Below are 27,107 nucleotides of genomic sequence, written 5' to 3'. Positions count from 1 at the left end.
TACAGGAAATTGAAACAAACCTGATTTCTCTAAACTCTTACGGTACTAATTCATCTCTTTTATAACTTTCCTATATTTGTCAGTGTAAATTCACTTCCGAAAATCTTACTTTGACTCTGACATCAGTCAGCAGCAACAAAATCAATCTGTTTTTAAGTTAACTGGGTCACACTTCCCCTCCCTGAAGTAAGAATGAACCTGAGGAGTCAGAAGCTCTGTAATTTGTACTGTTTTTTAATCTCTTTTCATTTTACTGAATTAGTGTTGTGATTATGTAGTTAACATCTGATTACAATCGCTTTGTTCTACAGTGTATTACTAACTGCTGTTCCCCTTACAAAATGATGGGACAGATGCCACTGGACAGTAGGGCATGAGACAGTAAGAATGTCTATGTGTAGCTGCCTAGCAATCTGAAAGACTTAGTGAAATAACTACTTAGGAGTTCAATCCAGTAAGGATTTCTTTACTTTTTTTTTTTTTTTTTTTTTTTTGAGGCACAACTAAAATCACTGATTTCTCTCTTACTTGTATATTATCTATACACATCATTTTTTTAGAAATTATTTTATTTTCATTCAAAAATAATACATGGATAGTTTAAAAAGATAGATGCTACAAGAGATTATAAACAAAAAGAACAATTTCTAAGCCTCCTCCCATACTGCTTCCAGAGACAACAAATTTAAACTCTTAGCCATTTCTTCTAACATTCACTTTGTGCACTACTAAGTAATATGCTTATACTGTTGTTATTGGTTGGTCAAGACATTATTCGTAAACTTGCTTTTATGGTAAATGAAGTAGCTTTCTTAAACCATTCTATCCCACTCCCCTTCCCCACAATAAAGTCACATAAAAAATTTTGGTTAAATCAATATCTAGTGTTTATATTTTACAAGTTATACAAATTATATAAATACAATTCACTGCTGAGCCAAGTATATATTATGATTATATTTTTCATTGAACAATGTTTTTATTAAAGTTAATTATTGCCTTGGTCCTTCATTTAATTAATCTCAAGTTTGTACCACTAATTTCTAGAAGTCCAACAGATCTATCAAATTCCCATCAATATTATTTTCCAGATCCCACAAATAAACAAATAATCTATTGATTCCATTTTCTCCCCTGATCCTCCATCCTTTGCTATAATCTAGACTGGCTGCTACTTAAATCTCCTACAAATCTGAGGTCCTTGGACTTCCCCTTCTCTTCTCTCCTGTTGGATCCCATTTCCTGGACCTCATTCTTTATTAGCTTCCTACGGAAGGATGTAAGGAAGAGAAATTTTGAGCCCTCGCCTATATGAAAATATCTTGTCTTATGTTTATCTGCAGATAGATTCCAGAATAGATAACTTTTTCTTTCTGAATTTTGGGGGCACTGCTTCATTTTCTTCTAGAATCTAAAACTGCATTGAGAAATCCAGTATTCTCATTCCCAGTCTTTTCTATGTGCCCTGACTTTTCTCTCTGAGAGCTTTCAAAATCTTCTTTTTATCCATGATATGCTAAAATTTCATGTGTGGGTCTTTTTTCTGCCCCTTGTTCTGGTTACTCAGTCACTGGGCCCTTTCGATTTTCAGTTCTGGGAACTGTTCTAGTATTATTTCTTTGATAATTTTCTCCTTCCCATTTTCTCCAATGCTTGATTTCTAGAATGTATTATTTTATTGGAATATTTAATTTGAAACTTATTCTGAGCCAGTTAATGTTTTATCTAAGCACTTTTCATGCATTAACTCACCTAATTCTCGTAACTAACCTGAAGTACGTATTAGTATTCCCATTTTACAGATGAGGAAACAAAGTCACAGAAAGGTTAATTAATTTGCCTGTGGTCACACTGATAGTACTGGTAAAGTCAGGATTCAAATCCAGGAAGTCTGGTTCCAGAACATAGTCTTAACCAGTAGACAATACTGCCTATTAAACGCTGGATCACCTGGGTTGGCCCTCTATTTTTCTTTTATCACTTTCCAACTATTTTCCATCCTTTTTTTTACCATTCTGCAATACTTTCTGGCTCCACTATATGTGATCTTATATAGGTTACTTCCCTATTAAGTTTTGGTTTCCTTAGCTGTAAACTTACTGGTAAACTTATAGAGTGCTGTAAAATGTTAGTACCATTTTCTAACCCTATGAAGGAATAACCTCATAGGATTAGGAAAGTGTCTAGTCCTTAAGTGCTCAATAAACGTTCATTACTATTACTATTACTGTTACTATTATTATGACTTTATTAATACTGGTACTATAAAGTGACCCATCCTGTGCCACAGCTGCTTAACTTGCTTAAGCATACCAGGCCTAAGCCCCAGTCTTTTCTACAGAATGAATCACAGCTGAGAAAAACAGATTACAAAAATAAGACATTTCTATCGACTGATTATTGGACACACCCTAGCTATGGGGGAATACACTAAATTCCTTGACTTTCCTTCCAACAACTTGTAGCAAATATCAAGCCTGGGAATTTTTCAAACTACACTTCTCTATTAAATCCTCACATCTTCCTTTCCTCATCAATTCCTCAGGCTACAGCTCTCCTTGGATTCAACAAGAAATTGAGAATCACCTCAAATACCACCTGGCAGCCCTAAAGCCCTTAAAATGAACTTTCCCTGACAGCACCATTACTACTATTTTTTTTTTTTTTTTTTTGCTAGTCTCCACAATCAATGTTATTTTTATAGCTTTTTTACCATACTGGGCTCTTATATTATCTTCAGTGAAATCCAGCGAGGCCCGCAGACTAAGGTGGCTACCAAGATTCCTACATCTGGGTATTTACCCCTGGAGTAATCCCCCTCCCTCTGAGTATATTATCTGTGACTTGCTTCTAACCAATAGCATATGGCAAAAGTGACAGGATGTACGCAATAACATTCCACAAGAATACAATGTTCCTTCTAGCAAGAAGACCCTTTCTTACTGGCTTTGAAGAAGTAAGTGGCCATGAATGTGAGCTACCTATAGAGAAGGTCCCATGGCAAGCAAATGAAGGCAGCCTCCAGTCAACAACCAGACAAGAGTCCAACAGCCTGCAAGGAACTGAATCTTAATAATAATCACATGAGCTGGGAAGGAGATCCTTTCTCAGCTGAGCCTCCGGTAAGACCCAAGCCCTGACCAATACCTAAAGTACAGCCTTGCAAAGGACCTAGTTAAGCCATGCCTGGACTCCTGACTGACAGAAACTGTGAGATAATTAACATGTGTTAAGCCACTTACCTTGTGGTACTTTGTTATGCAGCAATAGATAACTAATGTACCCAGCTAGTATCTCAGCTTATATAATTCATTCAATACAAAAAAATATTTACTGAGCACTCCCCACTAAGTTCTAGGTAATAATACTATTCTAGGCACTGGGAATGCAGTACAGAATGAGCCAGAGGAAGGTCCTTCTCACATCAGTCAATAAAAAAAATAAATACCTAATAGAGTCAAGTAGTGATGGGGGCATTTGAGCAAGGACTAAATGAAATGAGAAAATGTGACATGAAAAGATCCTGGGGGGAGAGTACTCTAAGTAGAGGAAACAGCATTGGAAAAAAGCCTGGATGCAGGAGTATGGCAAGTCCAAGGAACAGAGGAAGTTTGAGGATAGGTCATGTAGGCCCTTGTAGAAATCTGTTCTAAGTGTGACAGAAAGCCTTTAAAGTGTTTTGGGCAGGGACTGACATGATTTGATATATATTTTCTAAAGATCACTCTGGATGCTATAATAGAAAACAGAATGGGTTGGGGGAAAGAAAAAAGACAGAGAGACCAGTTAGACTACTTAAGGTGAAAGATGATGATGGTCTGTACTGGAGTAGTGGTGTTAGAGATGGTGAGACGATATGATCAAGATATATTTTGAAGGTACAGCAAACAGCATTTGCTCATTGCTCAAACACAGAACCTAAGAGAGAAATAAAAGATGACTTCTAGGGAGCAATTACATGAATGCTAGTGCCATGTACTTCAACTGGGAAAACTGGAGGAAAAAAAAGACTTGGTGGGAAAAACAAATCCAAAGTCCTATTTAGACATATTAAATCTGATGTTTATTAGACATTCGGGTGGAGACGTTAAATAGGCAACTGGATACAGAGTCAGGAGAAGCTGACTCTGGAGTTCAAAATGTGCGCATGAGCTTATAGATAGTTTTAGGACATGTGATAACATAAGAGTATACAGAGGAAAAATATAGATGGAGAAAAAGTCCAGGGACTGACTCCTGTGAAAACAGGAAAATAGCCAACAAAGAGACTAAGCAAAAACAGCCAGTGAGGTAGGAAAACTAGGAGAGTGTAGTGTTTCAGAAGCCAATATAAAAAAGTTTTGAGTGGGAGGGAAAAAGAGCAACTGTAACAAATGATGTTGAGAGGGCAAGTAAGATGAGGACTGAGAATGAATGACCCCTCTATCTGTAAGAAGGCAGTCATTAGTGAATTTGACAAGTCAAATGGTAGGGAAGAAAGACTAACTAGAGGGGTATCAAGAAAGAACAGGAAGAAAGTAATGCGGAGATAATAAACATGGAGACTACTATAAAAGGTAGACTGGAGGTGGGGGCATATTCTTGAGGTCAAGACAGAAATTCTTAACTTTTATTTGAAGTTGGGCTGCATCATGACATGCTTGTATGCTTTCAGAAAAAGTCTAGCAGAGAGGGAAAATACAATGCTGGAATAAATAAAAAATAAACAAAAAGGAGTGGGATGTAGTACACACATGGAACTTAGACTTTAGATAAAATAGAGGAATGGCAGAGTGTATATACGACTGGCTGCTTACAGCGAACAATGAATTAGAACAAGCCACTTGGGAGCTGTATCATCCATATATTAAGCTAAATTCAAAATCCAGTATTCCTCCCAAGATTAAAATCTTTAAGAAGGAAACATAAAGCTAAAATAACCTTTTTAATTACTAAATTCAGTCAAATGCAAATCAGAAAGAGAAAAGTTTTTATAATTTTTCCCAGAGGAGTTAAAACCTACCTGGACTCTCCACTCTCTTATAGTGGTATGGGTTGATACAAACTTCTTTTTGCTTAGATCCAAAAGGAAATTCACAAATATCCAATGGCTTTAGCTCATGATGACTCTGCAAATCAGGCCAGCGCCAAACACGACAATATATAACATGGGGCAAGCCTTTTCTGTGAGAAACCTGCAGGCGTCCATCTAAAGATCTGGGAATAGTGACACATTTGCTTGGCTGTCCTGGACTGCTCAAGGCTTTCTCCAGTTCCTCCATGGCACCCTTTTTCTTTTTTAGCTTTTTCACCAAAGCATCGACTGCCTTTTCTGCCCATTTCTCCTCTTCATCACCTTGCTTCCAGCCCAACAATCGCTTTACTGCTGGACTAGTAAAAGAAAACAAGCTGGCCATTGACGTCATTTGATTTAAATCTTCAGAAACCTTCCTGCAACTCAAAGTCAGATCACAAGTGAAAAGTCATATACAAGTCCTAAACAAAAGTTCCAATTAAAAAGGGAGGAGTGACATTTATCTTCATAAGTGCCATAAGCTTCTTTCATTGGTTCAAGTCCTGAAAGAGAAAGGGGGAAAATTTAAATGAATGCAATTAACATACATTTAAATCAATATAATTTGAAAAGCATATTACTTTTAAATAACAGCAGAAAAGGATTACAAAGTAAAACAAAAAACCTACGTCTAGAAAAAGAAATTTTCTTAGTCCTGTGACCACTCACTTCCTTCTTCATAATATGAACAAATAATTCACTGGCAATGCCAAATGATAACCAAAAGCAAAGTAGGGTGCTCTACTTTCTAGGTATTATCCCCCCACCAAAAAAAAAAACAGCCCCTAGACCTTTATTTCTTTCAGTCAGAAGCCCCCAAATCTAAGGTTTAATTCTAATGTACTTTTCTTCATTGAAATCCAGGTTATGTGCTGTGTCAGTTTTGAACATGATATTATCCTGATTTGAACAAAAGTCTTAAGAGAAATCTAGCTCTTCCCTAGGGTCATTATTCTCTTTAAAATGTTTCACAGACTTGTAAGATTTAGGCAAAAGTCATAGTAGTACTCAAGTCACGTTATTATTATAGATGCAAATTTTATTAGAAGTTGTCATAAGATGTACCAAACCCTCAAATAAATTATAACATACTTAATTGCCAGAAAAATGGGAAGTATCTACTTTTAAAATGAAGAATGCTAGATTTAAAGAGAATAAATTCAAAGTTTAATCCCAAAAAAGATAGTTTATAATTTCATAATTCCTATTGCCTTCTCTGATATTTTAAGCATGTTAAGTTAATGAACCTGCTCCAGGCAGACCACCATTCTACACCCTGAAGAAGCCCTTGGTGATGGTGACAAGATGAAGCAATATGCAGTGGTACTCCACCAATAAGAGTGGTACAATCCCCTGTGGTCACTACACAGCCAACCGCAGACAATGAGTAGCTAGTGAAATAGCAGGAGTAATGTTTGGAAAAAGGATGTCAGTAACAAAAGATGCTTCCTTTCTTATGTCTAAAATTGCCAAATAACGCTGCAGCTCTGTCTTTGACAAATACTAGCAAATTCTAGCATCAAGCCTATTCTGGATTGGGGTGCATCTTCCCAGAAAAGAATACATGTGCTCAGTTAAAACTCAGGTAAACATAAAGTAAAATAAAATAGAGTTAAATTCAACAAATAAGTATTGATTGCTTGTCGCCATGTACTGTGAACAGCCATGGTACTTTAAAAAAAAAAAGTCATATACCAAATAATTTCATCTTAAGAGCCAACTGATTCATTCTTTCAATATGTGCTTACTAAGAGCCTACTAAGTGCCAGGCCCTGTTCTAGGTGCTGATCCAGAAAAGGAAAAATATAGGAGCACTGACTGACTCCTCTTTAGGAGAAAAGGGTTACATGTAGAGCTATGGAGCGTTACAGTTCCTCCTTTAAAAAGTGCTTAATTGATCAAAAAAGGGCTAAGAGCTGCAAGCATTTATTCACACTGTACACCACACCCAAGAAACCTGTATCATAACCTCTTGGCACCTGTCACTAGGAACTGCACAATCTTCAATTAGACTGACTTCTCCCTACTTGCAAGGCCAGACTATACAGAGTGCAGAGAACAACTTACACCCCATTTCACTAAACTCAAATTCCACTCAATCTGCTGCCACTGGGAAGTCAGAGATGTGTTCAGATGCTTAGTGGCTATCCAGACTGCCATGCTGGAACCATGGGAGGAAGGGTGCAGGGAAGTGAAGGTATACTCCTTATGTATGGATGGATATGCCTAACCCTATGCAGGACATCTTTCCCAATGTTACACAGGATAATTTTCATCAGGTAAGCAAAACTGCCTACATTAAACCAAAGAAATATAACAAAAAGATGAAAGCACGTTTTTCAGTAACAGGTCACACAGTATAAAGTGTTATGAGCTAAACAAACTGTAAGAAAGGCTTACTTCAGTTGTAGCAACATTAAGGATATAGGATAAGCCATCTGGGTCCGAAAGTAAAGGCATGATTTGGTTGTCTGAGATGAGAAGGAAAATTTCAAAGGAAAAGGGGCACAAACAAAAAAATACATGGGCAGATATGAAGAGCGCATTTTCTAGGATAGAGAGCAGATAGGCCTGGCTGACTGAGACCTTATTCTGTAATACTAGAATATAACAGAGGCTAAACAGAGTAGTGCATGTGTATGAGAGAGAGCATGTATGAGCAATGATATGTTGAAGGGAGAGACAAAAGCAGAGAAGCTTGAAGACCAGATACTAGATTAGTAGTTAACCACCAGAAAGTGCTTAATAAATGTTAACTACTAATCTAGTATCACTATTACTATTAAATACTAACCATATTATGTACTAACAAGAAAAAAGGGGAAAGTTATTTGTCTATATAAACCCAAAACAAGGACTAAAAGGCTACATACTAAATTATTCATTGCAGTTACCTCTGGGGAGAGGCATGGAATGGAAGACAAGCAAAATAGAAAGGGGTCCTGCATGATTTGTTCTATATGCTTCTGTATTTTTTTAACCTTTTAACAAAGGCATAATGCCAAGATAAAAGTAGAAGGACTTCCCTGGTGGTCCAGTGGTTAAGAATCCGCCTTCCAATGCAGGGGACGCGGGTTCGATCCCTGGTCAGGGAACTAAGATCCCACATGCTGCGGGGCAACTAAGCCCACACGCCCTAGAGCCCATGAGCCACAACTACTGAGCCTGCGTACTCTGGAGCCCACGTGCCACAACTAGAGAGCCTGTGCCCCGCAGGGAAAGATCCCACGTGCCGCAACAAATATCCCAAGTGCCACAGCCAAGTCCCGATGCAGCCAAATAAATTAAATAAATAAATAAATAAAATAGGAGATAATCTATTATCTACTATAGAACAGAATGGAGTTAACAGTGCTATTACCATCCTGGTAAAGTTCTTCATCTTGCTCTGGGTGATTTTATGAGAGTCACTTTGTGAAAATTTGGCTGGCTGAATACTGAAGATGTGTACACTTTCTGTTAACAATTTTAAAATATTTTCCTGCTATGCAAAGTGCAGAGTGGTCAGCTTCCTTCCTATTTTTTGCCCCATCTTCAGGTCCCCTTCTCACAGGCAATCCCTCTTGTATTGTCTTTTATGTCTTTCCAGAGAAATTTTACACAAATACAGATATATAAATAATCATAACCTTTTTTACACAAATAGTGGTATATTGAAAAGAAAAAAAGCAAGGTACAGAAAATGTATAAACAATGTATCTTCAAGATCTTTCCATACCTATAAAGAAAGAACTTCCATATTCTTTTCTAATATACAGAATTCCAGTGTAAAAGTAATCTTAAAAGTATATCAAACCATGTCATTTCTCTGCTCAAAAATCATCCAGCAGTTTCCCATTACACTCAATATCCAAATTCTTTAACATTACTTTATAGGACCTACATGATCCAGCCTTTGGCTTCTCCTCCATACTCATTTTTAGCACTCTCCTAGCTAACTTTGCACGTAACCACACTTGAAGGCTTTCCATTTCTCAAATGCTCCAAAGTCATTTCTACCTCAAGGCCTTTGCACTTGATGTTCCCTCCCATGGAATTCTCCTCTCCCAGATCTTAACGTGGCTTTCTCTCTCAATTAATTCAGCTGCTCAAAAGTCACCTCCTGAAAAAGGACTTCCCTGACCACTTTATCTAAAATAGCATACATTCCACTCCTGCATCATTCTCTATCCCCTGGTCCTGCTCAATTTTCTTTCATGACATTTATAATAATCTGATATCATATGGATTTTATTTATTAACTACATGTCTTCCCCACAGAAATGTTAGTAGGCAGGTAGCCTTGTATTCTTTATCCATCATCATATTCCCCTGGACCTAAAACAGTGCTTATTTATTAAATGAGTGAGTGAGTAGAGAGTTTAAAAAAAAAGCAATTTGTAAAAACATACATACCTTTATAAGAGCAACTGTATAAAATTTAAAACAAAAAAAAGGAGTTCTTTATGGACATGCACAGATATAGTAAGAGAATAAAAGTATGCATGGAAATGATACATACCAAACTCAGGATACTGAATACTGACTACCTCTGGTGAAAGAAGAAAGAAGGTGGAAGAACAAATGGAAAAGCTTTAGCTGTGTTTCTTTTAAAACTAGATTTGAAGAAAATCTGACAAATCATCACATATATTATTTTCTCTACTTTTCTACATTTAAATATTTTATAACTCAAAAATGCACTATTTTTAATTTTTTAAAGTATTATCAATGTAATAAAAACAGAAGAGGATCAGATTCTGTCCTTTACTAGGTGTATGACCATGACCAGGTATCACTCTTTCCTAGCCTATTAATTTTTCTGTAAAAAAGGGATGATGGTTCCTAAGTCATTAAAATGATGAAGTAATAAAATAATGTGTGCCTGAAGTACTGAAAACACACATATACATATACATACATATAATAGATGCTTTATAAACTCAAACATGCTATTCACACATGAATTTCTAGCACTGGGAAAGGAGAAGGGACAAACTTTGCACTCACCTCTTTAAATATGGAATGATTAAAAATTTTAAACATGTTTAATTGAATTCTTTCTAAAAATGTTTTATAACTTTCCAAACTGCATAACTGGTATGTGCAAGTAATCCAAGTACTTGTTATCTAAAGTTTAAAAAGGGAGCAAAATTGATTATAAAAATTCACTAGTGAGTAAGTAAAAGACCTGATCAGGCACTTCACAAAAGATATCAAAATTGCCATTAGATGGTAAAATGGACTCAAAAGCATTAGTTATCAAAGAAATTTAAAAAACAAACAAAGACAGTGAAATATCACACCACATCTACCAGAATAGCTAGACTTAAAAAAAAAAGAGAGAGAGAGAGAGAGAAGGTGTTCATGACAATCAGAACAATTCTTCCATATTGCTAGCAAAAATATAAACTAGCTCAACCACTTTGGAAAATTGTTTGACAACATCTACTAATGCTAAACATAGGTCCCTATGACCCAGCAATTCCATTCCTAGGTATATATCCAACAGAAACAAGTGCTATGTCAACCTAAAGGCAAGTACATGTTCATAACAACTTTATTTGTAATAGTCCCAAATTGGAAATAACCCAAATATTCATCAACAGTAGAGTGGGTAGATAAGTCATAGTAATAAATTCATACAACAGAATACTTCACAGAAATGAAAAAGAACACACACATGTAAAACATGCATGAATCTCATTGATATACTGAAGAAGTCAGATACAAAAGAGTACACATTTTATCATTCCAACTACATGACATTGAAAAACAGGCAAAACTAACCTATGGCATCAGAGGCAAGAATATTACTAAGAGGGGACAAGACAGCCTTCTGGGGAGCTAGAAAATTTCTATATCTTGATCTGGGTGATGGTGGTATAGATGTACACATACATAAAAGTTCACTGAGCTATACACATAAGATCTGTGCACTTTATTTTAAGATATACTTCAATTTAAAATATCTTTTAAAAATTTACTAGTGTACTGATCACTTATAATTAGTTCTTGTTCACTAGCATCTCCCTTACTATAACAGCTTCTAAACCACAAGTAAAACTGCAAATTCTGCAAAAACTGTAACATTTCATAAAGTTTATTAAAATGAGAGCAAAAGATGCAAGGTCTGGGATTTAATTTTACCTTACCATCCTATAAACAAATAAGTCTATTGTTGTTTCATGCATACCGTCAAAGAACATGAAGACTCCTGAGTCAGAGAAAGACAAAGGACTTTATCAATCATGGCCCATCAAGCAACATAAGCGTCAGATGTGCGGTTCCCTTTGCCTCTGAGACCCACAGGAATAATGCAATATGACCCAGATGGACGGTACTCCTGCAGTGGTTTGCACTTATCATGAACAGTGAGTTTGGGAAATTCACCATTTTTATAGTTATCAGTAAGCAATAATAACTTCACTGTCAATGGATTAACAGAAGTCCATGGGAAAATCCATATATATTTTTATGAATATTTTCACAAAAATAAAAATGCTCTTAATATTAGTACCACAAATGTCAAACATGAAGGATGTCATATCATGCTACTAAATTGTTCTGTGAGAAAAATTAAGCCTATCCATACTCAAGTCAGTCCTTGTTCATTATAAAACTTAATGCATGTTTACAATTATAACCTAATGATTTTCCAAAATTTTAAGTTTTTAAGATAAAGTCCCAATCAGACCTTTTATTCGCAATTCAGTATGAAATACTGGTCTGCATTCTAAGTGGTTTCATTTTGAATGGGTGTTTTCCTGAACCAATTATCATTGGCTCATGAAGACCTAAATATAGCATAAGCTTTTCTTTTTTTTTTTTTTAATTTTAAATTTTATTTATTTATTTATTTATGGCTGGATTGGGTCTTCGTTGCTGCACATGGGCTTTCTCTAGTTGCGGCGAGCGGGGGCTGCTCTTCGTTGAGATGCGCGGGCTTCTCATTGTGGTGGCTTCTCTTGTTGTGCAGCACGGGCTCTAGGTGCATGGGCTTCAGCAGTTGTGGCACGCAGGCTCAGCAGTTGTGGCTCACGGGCTCTAGAGCACAGGCTCAGTAGTTGTGGCGCACGGGCTTACTTGCTCCGCGGCATGTGGGATCTTCCCGGACCAGGGCTCGAACCCATGTCCCCTGCATTGGCAGGCGGATTCTTAACCACTGTGCCACCCGGGAAGTCCTGGTAAAACTGTTTTATGGTACCCATGTGATAGATCAATTGTCTCCTGTCATCTTTTCTGTAAAATATATATTTAAAATAAGACATTGGTCCACAAATTGAAATAAAAGTATCAGAGTGCTTGGGATAGAGCAACAGATTTATTTTACTACCCTCACAAAAGTCCTCCATTACAACAGAATTTTTTCATTACGTATACAAAAAATAGAGTAAAATAATAATATTTTTGATTTGCAAATACTAGCATATGCAATATGAGTCCCAGTGAACCTGCAATACCTTTGAAAATAAGAGTATGATTAGGTTTTCTAGTACCCAAAAGGTTTAATTTTAAATCTCTTATTGAAAAGTTGGTTCAATTTTTCACACCCCCTTCGCCTTTCACTAAATAAAATGAATTTAGAAACACTGAGAACACCCATCCTCAATTCAAACAGCTGATTGTATTCACAACCAACAACAATACTCTTCTATATTATCTCTAAACTTATCCCAGTAATAGAGAAAAGTCCAAAAAGGCTATATTCATTAACTTCAGCCTTTAGAGGTTACAGATTGCTGGGTAGTTAAATTTGGTCCTCTGTACTCCCTTTCTACAATGCTTTCAGGGTCTACTGAGGCACAAATATATACCACCCATGCTAAACTCAATAGCAGACTTATACTCTTATTTATACAACACATACTTACTGAGTGTACCTAAAAAGGGCAAGCCACTAAACTAGATGCTAAAGGGTTAAAAGATAAATCAGGTCCAGACCTTAACCATAAGAATTACAAATTAATAATCAACTAAGATGTGCCCATTCCTATCTGCAATACACCATGGAGAATGGCAGATCCCCTAGGGTGTATAGGATGCTAAAAGAAATTCAAGGGATGGCCCTTGGGGGAAGGGAGTGGAGGGAGACAAAAAGCATGAAGTAGCTGTATCTTAGGCATAAATGCTATTCTGATAAAGACATAAAATCAGAGTTTTTATCTACCAGGATGGGGAAATACTACAGTTCAGTTTGCTGGAACATAGGTGGTAGAACAAGAAAAGTGACTAGATACATACAATAAGGCTAATCTACACAGGGATATTCATATACGTATTGTAACACACAAAAATACCAGATTTGAAGTCTAATGAACTAGGGTTCAAATTCTGAATCTAACACACCTAAATATCCATTTTTCCTATTTTGTATAATGAGTATCAGTTCTGAGAATTAAATGAGATACACACTTAATGCCTGGCATAGTACATATTGAGCAAAGGGAAACTGTAGTCATCATTATTGCAATAATCATGAGATTTTTTGACATCAGGCTCAGGATTTTAAATACACAGCTGGGCTACTTTATTTCATCAAATATACAAAGCCATCTACTTAAGAGGTTCCATTATTTTATGAACCTTGAAGGAAGAAAAGGCTGCAAATTAAACTATCACACCATGCTTTCTCATTGCTTAGATTTTTTTCTTCCTAATATCATCCTTCTGCCATCAAGACTGTAGGTCTGAAGAGTGTTCCAATATTACTCCAGGATTGTTGTTCAAGCCACTGACACCCATCCTGCAAGTTTTGATACTGGTGCTTCCTTGATCTTCCCAGAGGGTGTAAATGAAAGAAATGACAGCAAAGAAAACAGCAAAGGCAGAGATCATGCACGTGCAATGACAACAACATCAAAACTGCCACCTAGCCAAAACCAATATTCAGATGCCATCGGCTATAAGACACATACCAATTTCAGAGATGTTATGAGGTGGAAAAAATGCATATCTTAGAAGAATAAGGCAGCTTTTTCTTTCCTCCTATCCCAAAGTCCTTTCTGATGTTCCCCATCACTTCCCACCAGTATCTACTGCTCTCCCTTCTTTCTTGTTCTCATTCTCCTTTCTTGCCTCCCCTTTCTCCATTCCTCACAGCTTCTCCCACATTCCTGAGTGTTGATTTTGGAGAAGCTTGGCTACTACCTAATGATGTATAAACTACCTAAGGAAAATGAACTTTTCTTCTAACTCCAAAAGGACCTACTTAGCACAGAGTATGTATTTTGTACCTCTGGTACTTTCAAGTGCTCCAGGGCTTGCTTACCTCCGAGTTTTCTTCTAAGTAGAAGAGAAGATGCATTTGACAGCCCAGATATGTAAGATAATACCCTACATGAAAACCTGGCTTCTGAGCAAATTCTATTTGTGCCTCTGTCATCCTCATCCTGGGCCACCTAATACATTGAAGCTAACCTAAAGTACACCATTGAGAATAAAATATTTGTTATTACTCTTTAAAGGTGACTTATTTAGTTCCTACGAAAACCAAAATATCAGTAGGCTTCAAGGAACTTAAATCATGGAATTATTTTCTTTTGCAATAAACCTCCACGAGAAGCTCTTTCAAAATATTATTATTTATAAATGTTAAAGCCATGTTTCAATAGCATAATTGGGGACAGAAGACAAATTCTGTTTTCTTTTTGCTCTTCTGGAGTCATACTAACCCAACCTTTTTGAATGCTAAATAGTAACTGAGCCTTCTTAAAAGCCAAGTCTTCTTAAAACAATGCATAGGAGGCTAACAAAGAAGTCAATAAAACAAACAAACAAACAAATCTCACAAACTAAATTGAACAATGCCCAAGATATCTTTCAGGGAATTTCTATTTCTAGCTTAAAATCCAGAGAATCCCCCAAAATCTAATATCTCATTAGGAAATACACAGGATAATCTGTGTAAAGTAAGTCAATTCTCATCAGTATTGCAGTTTTGAGTGAATATAATAATATCTAGTGATCAAACACTTTCAAACTTCTATTTAGGGGAACCATAAAAAGAACAGAAAGGAAGAGGAATTATGCCAATATAAGTGGAAAACAGGGGAGGAAAAGGTGAAAAGATTACACACTTATGAATACGATTGCTTAAGAAGGAATTAACTGTGCTTCAAATGGCTGGTGACAGCAAAAAGTGGAGGGCTCAGCAAATGTACAATAACCTAGCTCTGACAGGCTCCCTGTTCCCCCCACCCAAACACACACACACACACACACACACACACACACAGCACTTAAGTGAATAAAAGCCTTAATGATTAGGTGTGGATAACTGCTCATGATATTAGCACAGATTTTAGGAATGACTATCACAAGATCCAAAAAGGAATATGACAATCTATAATTCATAATCCAGTTGGTAATAAAGAACAAGAATAAGGAAAACCAAGTATCATTAAGCCAAATGAGGCAAGAAAGACTAGGAGGAGACAATCAGCTAGATCGTGAAGCTAAAGGGAAAGATACCACCACAGAATGAAAGCCAAACAAAGAAAGACAATATAAGGCAAAGGAGTCAGGCTGCTAGAAGTAATCCTACATGCAGTACAGAGTTCTATCTAAGCAGAAAGACATGTTCAAAGAGCCATTTTGAGAAGACAAAAATGGCAACAGCACATAGCCAAGTAAAGACTTAACCAAGAGGGGCAGAGAGGGTAAATGGAAAACATGTAATCCAACTATGAGAGGAAGCCGCACCAGGGTGGTGGTACGCAGACCAGGTAGTGACGGTAGTAGAGATAGAAAAGGAAGAGTTATGAGGGACATTACAGATAAACAATCCATAGGACTTGCTGACCACCAAGAAGAGAAACGGGGCAGTCAAGAAAGGTAAAGGTGAGGACTTCCTTGGCAGTCCAGCGGTAAGACTCTGCACTTCCAATGTAGGGGGTGCGGATTCGATCCCTGGTCGGGGAACTAAGACTCCACATACACAACCAAAAAAAAAAAGAAAGTAAAGGTTTAAAAGCTGAAAGAATTAGACACCACTCACCCAAAAAGGGGAATTCTAGTTATTGCCAAGATGAAGCAAAAAGGTGATGGTGGAGGGGTATAAGGAAGCAAGTACTCATCCAAGTCCAAGCACATGTGACACTTAAAGCTCAAGACAGGAGGAATGAATATAAAGATTTGGAGGATGATACAAAGATAAGTAAGAGTTGAATTTGATTTATTCAAATTTATTGGGTGCCTAGTAAGCCAGGAATACTCTGTGCTAGGAACTGAGGCTTAAAAGATACTATCTGTAATCTCAATGATCATAAAGAATAATGGGAAAAAGAGAAGATGTTATGAAGAGCTTCATATGCTGTTTAGCACATCACTTAGTTTTACTATAGATTTCCATATGATAATTAAAACAGAGTAAAAAATATATACAGCAAGCACAGAAGGCCAGTAACTGAGTAGACAGGAATGTGTGCTACTTCGTACATCAGAACTTGGAGGGACTTAAGAAAATAACTGTGAACACATTATCTGCTATTACCTTGGCTTTTTACAGTTTACCTCTGGTTTACGAAGACCTAACTAGATGACTCTTTCACTAATGGGTTTTGTCATTTCAGACAGCTAGAAAGAAACCTGGGATTTAATGATGAGCTTCAGAAATCCCTGTGTGTATTAGGTTCCCTGAAATTCTTCTGAAAAACTGCAACTATCAACTGAACAATAACAATACAGAGCAGTACCTTGGAAATCCAAAGAAAAAGAGTGGCACCTCAACCATAAATGAAAATCTTATAAAATTAAGAGATATCATGCATTACAAAAGAATCTATCACATTACAAAACATACACACTCACACACACACACACACACACACACTTTACTTCTATTTCAGCTCAAGCATCCATTCTTCAGGGAAGCCTTCCCGGACTACCTTGCCTAGGTGAAATTCCCCTATTATACGCACTTACTGCTTCACCTACCTCTATTTCGTAGCACTTAACATATCTATGTTTTTACATTTACCTGTACAACCTGGCAAGAATGTAAATGAGAAGAGCCATATCTGTTTCACTCATCACTGTAAGCCTAGTGATACATATGCTCAATAAATATTTGTCTAATGAATGAAAGAGAATGTGAATACAAAGCATTTGAAAGGATATTAGCCATGGGGGTAGGGTGGGGTTCAGGGTACTTTTTACTTTCGGCTTCATGCAATTCTGTACATCTTAAAATAAACATGAATTTCTTGTGTAGTTAGGGGGAAAAAACCTACTTTAAAACTAAAGTGCAGAGGTACCTCAACTATACTAAAATTCTTACTAAAGAGAGGATTTATAAGAGTCATTCTTATTTCAAAAGAATTCTCTCCAGTATATTTAGGGTTATACAAATTTGGAGGCTGAAATTTAAGAAGAGTCAATCAAAAACTAGGGGCAAATACTTTCTGCTTCCAATAAATAATAGTAAGAATTCATTTTTCAAAAGCATTTATCTTCCTGTACTGGAATATCTTCTGTACCTCACAGATTTTACAAACGCCATTCTCTGCCTGGACCACTTTCCTCAAGCTCCAACCACTAATTTCTAGCTCTCTCATCACTAAGGCTTCAGCTTTAGCTATCATCCCAGAGACCTTCCCTGATCATCTAACTCTATATAAAGTAGGTTTTCCCTAATCTCTAATCCAGTACTATATTCATTTCCTTCACTGTACTACCAATTTGTAATTATTCGTTGGTTTACTTGATTTTTGTCTCTCCCACTAGAATGTAATTTTTAAAAAACAGTACTAAGCATATTCAGAGAACTTGTTAAATTGATTCAAGTTATTCATTCAAAAGTCTATTTATTGAGGTAGAATTCTAGGAGCTGGGAATATACAAGTGAATAAAGGGGGCCAAAATCCTTGTCCTCATGTAGCTTACATTCCAGTGGAGGGAGACAGACAAAAGACAATAAATAAGTGATACAGTATAGTTTGTTAGGTGAAAAATGGTATGGAGAAAAATAAAGCAGAGGAAGGTGGAAGGGGAGCACTGTGGGAGAGGTATAATTTTAAATAGGGTGGCTGGGCTGAGCCTCTCTGAGAAGGCACCAACTGAGTCAATACTTTAAGGAAATAAGAGTGAGCCAGGCAGATATCTAAGGGAAAACTAGTACAGGCAAAGGCAACAGGCAATGTGAAAATCCCAAGGAGGGAGCATGCCTGGCACACTCAAGTTAACTGCAAGACCACGAAGCCTGAGAATAAGCAAACAAGAAGGGGAAAACAAGGAATGGGGTCAAATAGGTAAGAGAGCCATGCTGGATATGATAAGAGCTTTGGCTTTTACGGTAAGTGAAATGTGGACCCATCTGAGAACTCTGAGTGAAGACATGACATTTTCAGACTTCTATTATTTTAAAGAATCACTCTGGCCCACATGTTAAGAATAATGGGGGCGGGGGTGGGCAGCAGGGGTGAAAAGCGGGGAGATCAGTTCAGAGTTGAAGCAATTTAGGTAAGAGATGATCATGGCTCAGACAGGGTGACAGCAGTGGGGTGGTAAGAAATGGACAATTTCACATGTTTTGGGAGACAAAAGGTTTCCTGATGGAAGAGAACGGGGAATGTGAGAACGGAGGCGTCAATAATGATTCCAAGGATCAGCCGGGGCTACCCAAAGAATAGGATTTGTCATCAAATGATTTGGGAAAGGCTGATAGGGAAGCTAAAGGATGATCTGGAGTTACATTTTACATACATTAAATGTATGAATAAAATGTTAAACTTTACCAGGCTTCCATTCAAATGAATTTTTATTAACGTCAAGAAACCAAAAGTCTTGTTCTTACTTCAAACTAGCTGAGTAGAACCTCCGACCTGCCATAAACACACACACAAACTTCCCTCAACAGTGTCCCCCAAACAGACAGACAGACACATAGACACACACTGCTCATGCCCAGACTTCAGAGGTAAATTCATAGAAACAGCTCCTTCACTTTCTGCTCCGACATCTCTCTAATTGCTTCAATTCAAAATAAAAGGCAAGCAAACCAATCCAAAAATTTCACCCAACACCGTTAGCCAAAAGGCAATCTCCTGAGCACATCAACCCATGCAAATAAATGTGCATATGGGTCACAAGCCACCATCATCTCAGCCAAACCTACACAGAAGAATTACAGATGGGGGTTTTAAAGAAACAAATTCCTCATAACCATTCCACAAAATTCAGATTCATTAGGTTTGAGAGTAGGGCCCTACCTCCCATATTTTTAACAAGCGTCCCAGGTTCTGCAGTAGGTTTGAGAACCAAGGCCCTTAGGACCATCTGCAATGGGAGAAAGTCACTTACCTATATACATTCAAAGATAACATTTTGTGGTTGGTGGGGGTAAAGCTTTAAAAATGTCTTACCCCTGTGGTTCTAACATCCTTAGTCACCAAGTATCAGCAAAAGTAGACACCCCCCCACCACTGTCAAACCAATCCTAGATCTAAGTATACAATTACTATAAAGCACGTAAGCCACATCCACGACTGCACTCAAGTAACAGAAAGAAACCAAGAGCACGCTGGCTCCAAAACTCTCCTAGATTCAGAAATCCTATTCTTTATTGGAACATCTACAAAGAGGAGGAAATAAAATCACAATCGTAAAATCAAAATCATTTTCCTAGAGAAACGCTTAAATCACCACTTTTCCCAATTGTGGCTCCCAATTTCCAAAGACATCCAAAGTTCTCACAGGCATCCAGGAGCTGAACTCATGATCCCTGACACTTCTCACACCAATACTCTCACCTAGTCTCTCTCTGTGACCACACAAGTCTCTACTTTTTTATCTCCTACATCCAGACTTCTGTTTCCCAGTTTTTAATCACTCTTTAAACCTCGCCTGCTCCTCTAAGTCCTCTAATTAAGCAGAGCCTGATCTAGATGTATCACTCACCGCCAGAGCCTGCAAGATTTCTGACATTGCTGCCAGATGTGTCTGAGTATACCTGTAGAGGCTTGTAGGCACAGGAATAGACACAGAGCTGGTCAATCTTTATAGTGCTTTCCTTTAAATTATAAAATCATCAAGGGCAGATACCAAATCATTACGTTATAGAATGTGTCTCTGGAGTACAAAGTGCTAACTTGTGTACACAACATATATTCCAATGCTTTATGAAGATGTTTTCCAGATACCTCATGTGTACCCCAGAGGTCAAGTCACCTACTCACCTAAGTGGGCAGAATGATGTGAAGAAGGGGAAAGAAAACAAAAGACTAGCTTTGAAAAAGTTCTGCAACACCCCCCTTTTCCTGGAAATACACAAACCAGAATAACTAGATCTCAAGTTATACAGCCTACCAGACAGGATGCTAGGCAAATCCTAACACATCATGAAAACAGAAGTGAACAGAACAAAACTTGCCTTGAAAGTACCAGCCATATTCTGAGATCATAGTTAAATCTGAAAAGTGTAAAACTGTTCACAGGACTCCAGCTGCTATACTCAAAGAAAGGTGGGAAGGTGACACTAGTTTTTTTCTATTATTTTCAGTAATAACAAAACAACATACACGGAAACCAAAAAGAAAAATCCAGTTAAATCTCACAACAGATAAGGCCATTTTCAAATGTCCAAAGTATACCAGTCTGTAAATTATATATATATATAATAAGCAGAGACTGGTGTACCAAAGAATTCAAGAGCAAACTCTATTTACGAAATGTACTTTAACAACCATCTTCCAATAGTGAATTCCAATTATAGTACTGCACACACAGAACCATCTAATAAAGAATTCTTTCTTCTAAAATACTATCACAACCAAGTTAGGGATACAATAAGAAAAGTCACTAAAACCACCTCTCTACTAGAAAGGGAACAAAAATTCCCCAACCTAGGTGCCCAAGGCAAAAAAGTATCAAAACTACAGAGCCTAGAACTAGCTGATTATTTATGAAAAACCTAGTAACTCTGTAATTATGCCATCTTTTCAAAGTTGTGAAACAATAAAAGCTGTTAGAATATGAGACTGAAAAACTAGCTGGTCCTAACAACAATCTAGTTTTTAACAATTCTTCAAAGAGAATTTTATATCTTAACCTTCCAAGTAGTAAATGCACCTCTCAGATTCCGAGGTCTAGGTAATGGCAATGAATTGGATAATCCAGCACTAAGAATTTCAATTACTTTTATTCTATTAACTTTGGAAGTAGAAAAACAAGGTGTAAAAAAACATGGAGAGACTTTGTGAGGTCATTCATCATCATGTTTGGTGGAGAATGCGTACTATCTCTGTGCAGTCTTCTTGGGTCCTACCCTCCCAGATATTCTTTTCTCCAAAATATCCAGACCGTTAGAAATAAGAATCATCCCCCAGGCTGTTTATAATATTTCCTTTTATAAGACTGTCCCTAACAAGAGGAAATCTTTTCCAATGTCTTTGACCTTATCAATACACTGGCAAACCCATAGGGTATACGGCACCTGTAACATTTGAAGAAAAGAAACTATTTCAGTTTCTTTTTTGTGCTTAGTATGAAGCACAAAAAAAGAGAGACAAAGAACATAGACCCTCTAGAAGTAAAGCGAACAGGGAAGACTGATAAACCAGGGGAATAAAGGCAGCTATATCCTAAAGAGTACTCAAGTCAGCTATGAAATTCAACCAAATGTGTGGCTCACTGCCTGAATCAATATATACATCTGGTTAATAATAAACACTGGTAAGTCATAAACAAAAAGGGCTTTCTTACTCAAAGACTCCACAAACTACTGGTAACATTAAAATTTACAATTAAACAATATGTGTGAAATAGATTTTTTAAGATAGTATTTCAAGTTACAAAGAAATTAAAAACTGTTCGATATTTTACTGCTTAGTCTTCAAAACACTAAGAAGCCAGTATCTTTGATTTGACCAAGTTACAAATCTGTTTTCAGAAGCAAGCGAAAACATACTGCCTCTGCTTAATGCAAGGGACAAAAAAGATCATCACTGCAAATCATAATGTTTGGGTTCATGATGAAAACAGGAAACAGACAGGCTGCCCAGGTATAATTATGGTTATAGTCTAATGTGCCTTCAGGTTCAGCCAAGAATTAAAACCCAGTGAAGAGGGTAAGCAGAATTTACTTGCCTCTATCTTGCTACAGAAGGCAACTTTTAATAATACTCCCAGCAACATGTTACATAACCAGTCAATCTGATTCAAACCTCATTAGTAACAACATTCTGCCACTGTCTCCCTCTGAAATTAATAACTGACTTTGCCAGAGGGGAAAGAAATGCAACACACATCAATCTACCCATTTTTGTGGCGCCTACCGCAGTGAACCAGACAAGTAGATAATTCCACCAAATCTGCACAGAACCTACAAAAATATTTTATTCTTTTCTCTTCCCGTTCACTGTTCTCTTCTTTCAACTAGACCATATCACACGGATGCATTTAAAATCTAAGAGGAAAGTTAGTTGAGAAGGTTCATCAAACTTTTATTGCCTATTTCAGCTGGGATCGGAAAGGAATGGAAGCATAAATGACAAATCGATTTTATTAGCAAAAATAAAACGGGTAAAGTGTATGCGAGAACAGCAGCTATGTGAAAAGGAAAGGCACACTGACTGAGGGAGCAGCAAGGTAGAGAGGGAAGAACGGAGGATACTATAGAGACAATTATGCAAAGGTTAAATTTTTAAAATCTAAACATAATAAATACAACCTTTACGAAGGTTACACTTTGTTAACTTGTTTCTTAAGAATTGTTTCGTATTCTTGTAACCTCTGATTCATCTTAGAGGAAAAAAGTTACCAAAGTAGCAGTAAAAGGAAGAATATAAAATAATTTGTTCAGATCTATAAACAATTCCTATTTACTGAATTTTGAACACACTAATTGCATAAAAATATTCAGATCAATAAATGTTCACATCGTGTCTAGGTACTGTCTTCCCCACAAAACTGGCATCTAGCAGCAACTTTAAAGTGCTTGGAAAGTTACTAATCTATTGGGATTAAGGTTTTCAACCTTTCAGCTTTCAAATTAAAGTTAAAAACTAATTCATTCTGGGCAATTCGGGTACTCTAATTTAAGGAAATTTAACTACTCCCGTTTAAAAACAGAATTTAAAAAAGAATTTAAAAAACAGCAACTCAAGTACCCCTTCCTCTCAACTTCTGTGAGGCCAACCCACAACCTTCCACCTATCCAGTCTTCGTTGTTAGATAAGAACACTTTTGGTGGTGCTAGGCAACAGGCATGATGTGACAAACCCAACCAGACTTCAAAACTTTTTCCACAGAAAGATAAGGTAAACAAGATACACTGAGTACCACACCCATATAAACGCACAGGCAGCCAGGAATGCTTCCCCCGGCCCCCCAGTCTCTCTCTAGACCTCCAGCTGGTCAGGAAACAATGTCTCTACAATCAAGATAGAGATCTGGCCCAGGGTGTTCAGGCATTCCTCACCTCTAGGCTGGCCTACAGCTCCACTCTCCAATGCCATCCAAACCAGAATTGGAACATTTTGTTAGGAAGCCGGCAAACGTCCAAATAACCGACTATCCTCGCCCCAGTTCTTTTTGCAACCAAAATCTGTTGTGGCTACTGAGCATGCTCCGACTTAAGACAGGCGCCACATGGGAGTTTTCAAAGCTTAGGCTCCAAACTCCACGTAATAACAGCAGCTGAAAGGGGAAGGCAGGAAAGAGGGAGGGGGAGGGGGACAGACCGGAATATGAGTACAGACACTGAAGTGAAGGACCCCGGTAGGGGGTGAATATGGTGAAGGCAAACAGACCTTGCTAGTCGTTTTCCTTGCCGCTAAAGTTTACATAAAGTAGAAGAAATCTTTGCAATGATGAAAACTGGCATGGCAAGTGGCAGAAACCGGGTCTAACTACCAGCTGAGCGCAGCAGCAGGTCACAACTGCCCAGAGTGTAATTTCCACCGATAAGCGTAGATCCTTATCTTTGAAACACAAAGCGACGGCGGCACGGATTCATCAAGCCACTGGACGGCTTTGCAGTGTAGCCGACCGGGCTGCTCGGCCGAGCTCGGCAATCCTACCAGGGGTGTGTACTGAGGGTGGCGCTTGGATGAGGGAGAACAAACCGCTCCTCCGGACAGAAGGGGGGCCGGGGATCCCCGCGAGGGCGTCCCGAACGCCTCCCACCACAGTCCGGGGACGCCCCGGGGCAGGCGAGGCCTCCACAGCCAGACGGGCCGCACCATCGCCGCCTGCCTGGACCCCGGCAGGCCGGGACTCGGCCTACCTCCCGCCCCTCAGGCCCGGGTGGTTTCCGCTCCGCCCGCGGCCGCACGCCCCCGCCTCGGCCCGAGTCCGGCCGCTAGGGCAGAGCCGCGTCCGGGCAGAGCCTGCAACCCCGGTCCCGCTCGCCCGCCCCTCCCGGGACCCCACGTTCACTCACGGGCCGGCGGCGCGCGCTCTCCCGGCGCCGTAGCTGCGCTTGCCCACAGCGCAACTTTATTAGCAGCTCGGCCGCGGGACACGCGCACGGCGCCCGCTCGCCCAGGACCCGGATGAAGGAGGGAAGGAGCCGGGGAGGACGCCGCGGGGTCGGCGCATGCGCGCAAGCCGCCGAGTGACCGCTGTGGGACCCACCGAGGGAAGGTCCTCCTCGCTACAGCGGCTGAAGGAAGCCACCGCGCTTGGCTCGGCGCCCGCAAACTCTGGCTTCCGATCTGCCGATCTGCCGGAGGCTTCTCTCGTCCATGGCCAGGCCCAGGAATGGCAGTCGGCTAGTTCCCACCGTCCAGATAGCCACTAGTAGTCTCCACTAACCAAATCAACCCACATTATAATAAAATAATTGTCCTCGACATGGACAGTTGGAGATTTTCCTAGTCACGTATGAAGTGTAAATAAAAACATCTTCGGATACAACTTTGCTACTCTTAATGATTTGTAATATAAATCTGAGAGAAGAGAGTCCTCTTTCTGTGAGAAAGTAGCTTCAAAACAAGCTTCTGAATATCTTGCAGCTTCTTCCTGGATGCCCTAAGCCCCCTCCCACGTGGAAATCTTGGAGCCTCTACCATCCCCCACCGCTCTTGCAGTGCCAGACCTTGCAGCTCCCTGAAGTAGGCCTGCCCATGTACTGACACCCCAGTAGTTCAAGATAACACCGTCCTGGCCAGGTGGGGACACTGAGGTGTACAGAGGCCATCCATAGACTGATGTCCCTCCACTCCGTCTCTGGGGTCAAGAGCCTAATTCTCTTTTTGTAGTTACTGGGGCTCTTCTTAATGCTCTCCCCCCTCCCCAATTCCCCAAAGTGTCAGCATTTCCCAGAAAAGGATAATAGTACCATCTAGGGCACCCAATTCAGAGTGTACTAGTGAAGAAAAACTTTAAAATAATTTTGTTTTTATTTTAAAAGTTCAATCCTGGTTTTCCAATATTCCACTGTAGTTTTACTTTTGAAATAAATTAATCTAAATAAAAATCAAAATTGGAGTCATTTTCAAATCCTCTCTCTCATTCCCTAAACCAAACTATCACGAAATTTTACCAACGCAATGTTCAAAATATATCCCAAATCTGACCACTGCTCACTGCCTCTAGTGCCACCAACGTGGCCTGAGCCAGGGTCATCTCACCTGAAACAAATGGGAATCTGCTATTTTGCTCCAGACTTTAGCGGTTTGTTTCCACAGTGAAGAGGCGTGGTGAATGTTGTCCAAGTCTCTGCATTAAGGGTAGTCATCTCAGATAGGGACAGAGGCCTGGTAAGGGAGTGTAGTGGGCCAGGGTGGGGAAACAGAGAGGGCAGCTGCTATTTCACTCCAGCCAAATGTCACCATGGGGAAATGTGGGAATAAGGACCCAGTGTTGGCAGATCTTCTGATTTTTCAAAAACAGCTGGAAATCCAGATTTTAATACAAAAATCTCAGTTTTATATGTTTAGCAACTTCTTTCATTCTTTCACTCTTTTTTCTTTCGTAGACATTCAAGAGGCCAACCCTGTACAAGCCAAGTAAAATAAATCCATGGTCCCAATTTAGCCTGCTGGCCATCAGTTTGCAATCTCAGGTCTACGTCTTAAAACTCTTTACTACATCATAAACTTTGTGAAAGTAAAGTCTGTGTACTTTAACTCTTTGTCGCACTCACTGATTATTTGTTGTTAATTCAGAAGTTTCCAGCCCTTGGAAGGCACATATTTCTGGAGCCTGCATGGCTTTACAACTCCCAAAAGTGCCCATAACCCTGCCTTGGAGGATGCCTTTTTTTTTTTTCCCAGAACTGTTTGCAGAGAGCTTTGTTGAACATTATAACACATAAAAATTTGGTTTAAATATTTTGTATGCTTCAGCCACTCCTCCCTTCAAACAGCCAGTAAAATCCTTCCCAAAACAAACTGTTTGCTGTCTTGCAGTCACTGCACCCACATATGGAGAGAACAATTTGTGATTACGGGATTCCTTTTGACAATCACATGTTGATCTCAAAGCCAACAGTTTTGCTTCCTGAACTATGTGTCCAAGTACTGATCAAATCAACCAGAGACACCAACTTCTCCAAGTTGCTGTGTAGGCTCAGCTTAGGTCTTAAATCGGAAGAGATGATAACATAGAAGACAGGAAGGGAAACTCCTTCCAAAGGACTGAGACATTACCCAGACCTCAAAGGGCATAAAAAAATCAGACAGCTCATTAAAGATCTGTATAGTGAAAAAGATTATCAAACAGCAAATGAACAGGCCTGTCAGAGCCATAGGAAAGGAGTAAGGAAGTCCCTGTTTTGGGCAATCAAATGGGATCTAAAAGCAAATGTAGAACAGGATGACCTGAACAGATACATATAGTTAGTGGGGCATCAAAATAGACAAACTGCTTTTTCAGTTTAGCATTCACCTGATCAGAAAGCTCAAACAGAAGCAGCTTCAGTACTCAATTTTATATTACTTACAGAGAAACTTAATTCTGGATAATTTAGGCCAATGCTTCTCAAGCAGAGGTGACTGTGGCCCCCAGGGAACATATGACAATATTTGAAAACAATCTTGGTTGTCACATCTAGGAGGGTGGTGCTAGTGACATCTACTGGGTAGAGGCTAAACATTCTATGATACACAGGACAGCCTCCTTCTACCAAGAA

At 38.7% G+C, this 27,107-nt stretch overlaps 1 protein-coding gene across 1 annotated transcript in view; it reads right to left on the bottom strand.

Moving 5' to 3' along the window:
- SMAD5 (SMAD family member 5) overlaps window positions 1-24,538 on the bottom strand; it is a 46,994-nt gene extending 22,456 nt beyond the window's left edge. The window contains exons 1-2 of the mRNA XM_061189622.1: window positions 24,414-24,538; window positions 5,003-5,556 (exon numbers count right to left, since the gene is read on the bottom strand). Of these exons, the coding sequence (XP_061045605.1) occupies window positions 5,003-5,405 (403 nt within the window). The 5' untranslated portion in view covers window positions 5,406-5,556; window positions 24,414-24,538. The remainder of the gene's footprint in view (window positions 1-5,002; window positions 5,557-24,413) is intronic.
- Between the last annotated feature and the right edge of the window lie 2,569 nt (window positions 24,539-27,107).

The sequence above is a fragment of the Eubalaena glacialis genome, chromosome 4 (genome assembly GCF_028564815.1).
Source record: "Eubalaena glacialis isolate mEubGla1 chromosome 4, mEubGla1.1.hap2.+ XY, whole genome shotgun sequence".
Classification (NCBI taxonomy): Eukaryota; Metazoa; Chordata; class Mammalia; order Artiodactyla; family Balaenidae; genus Eubalaena; species Eubalaena glacialis.
The sequence above is the reverse complement of the archived record's forward strand: the minus strand, read 5'-3'. Positions and strand labels throughout refer to the sequence as shown.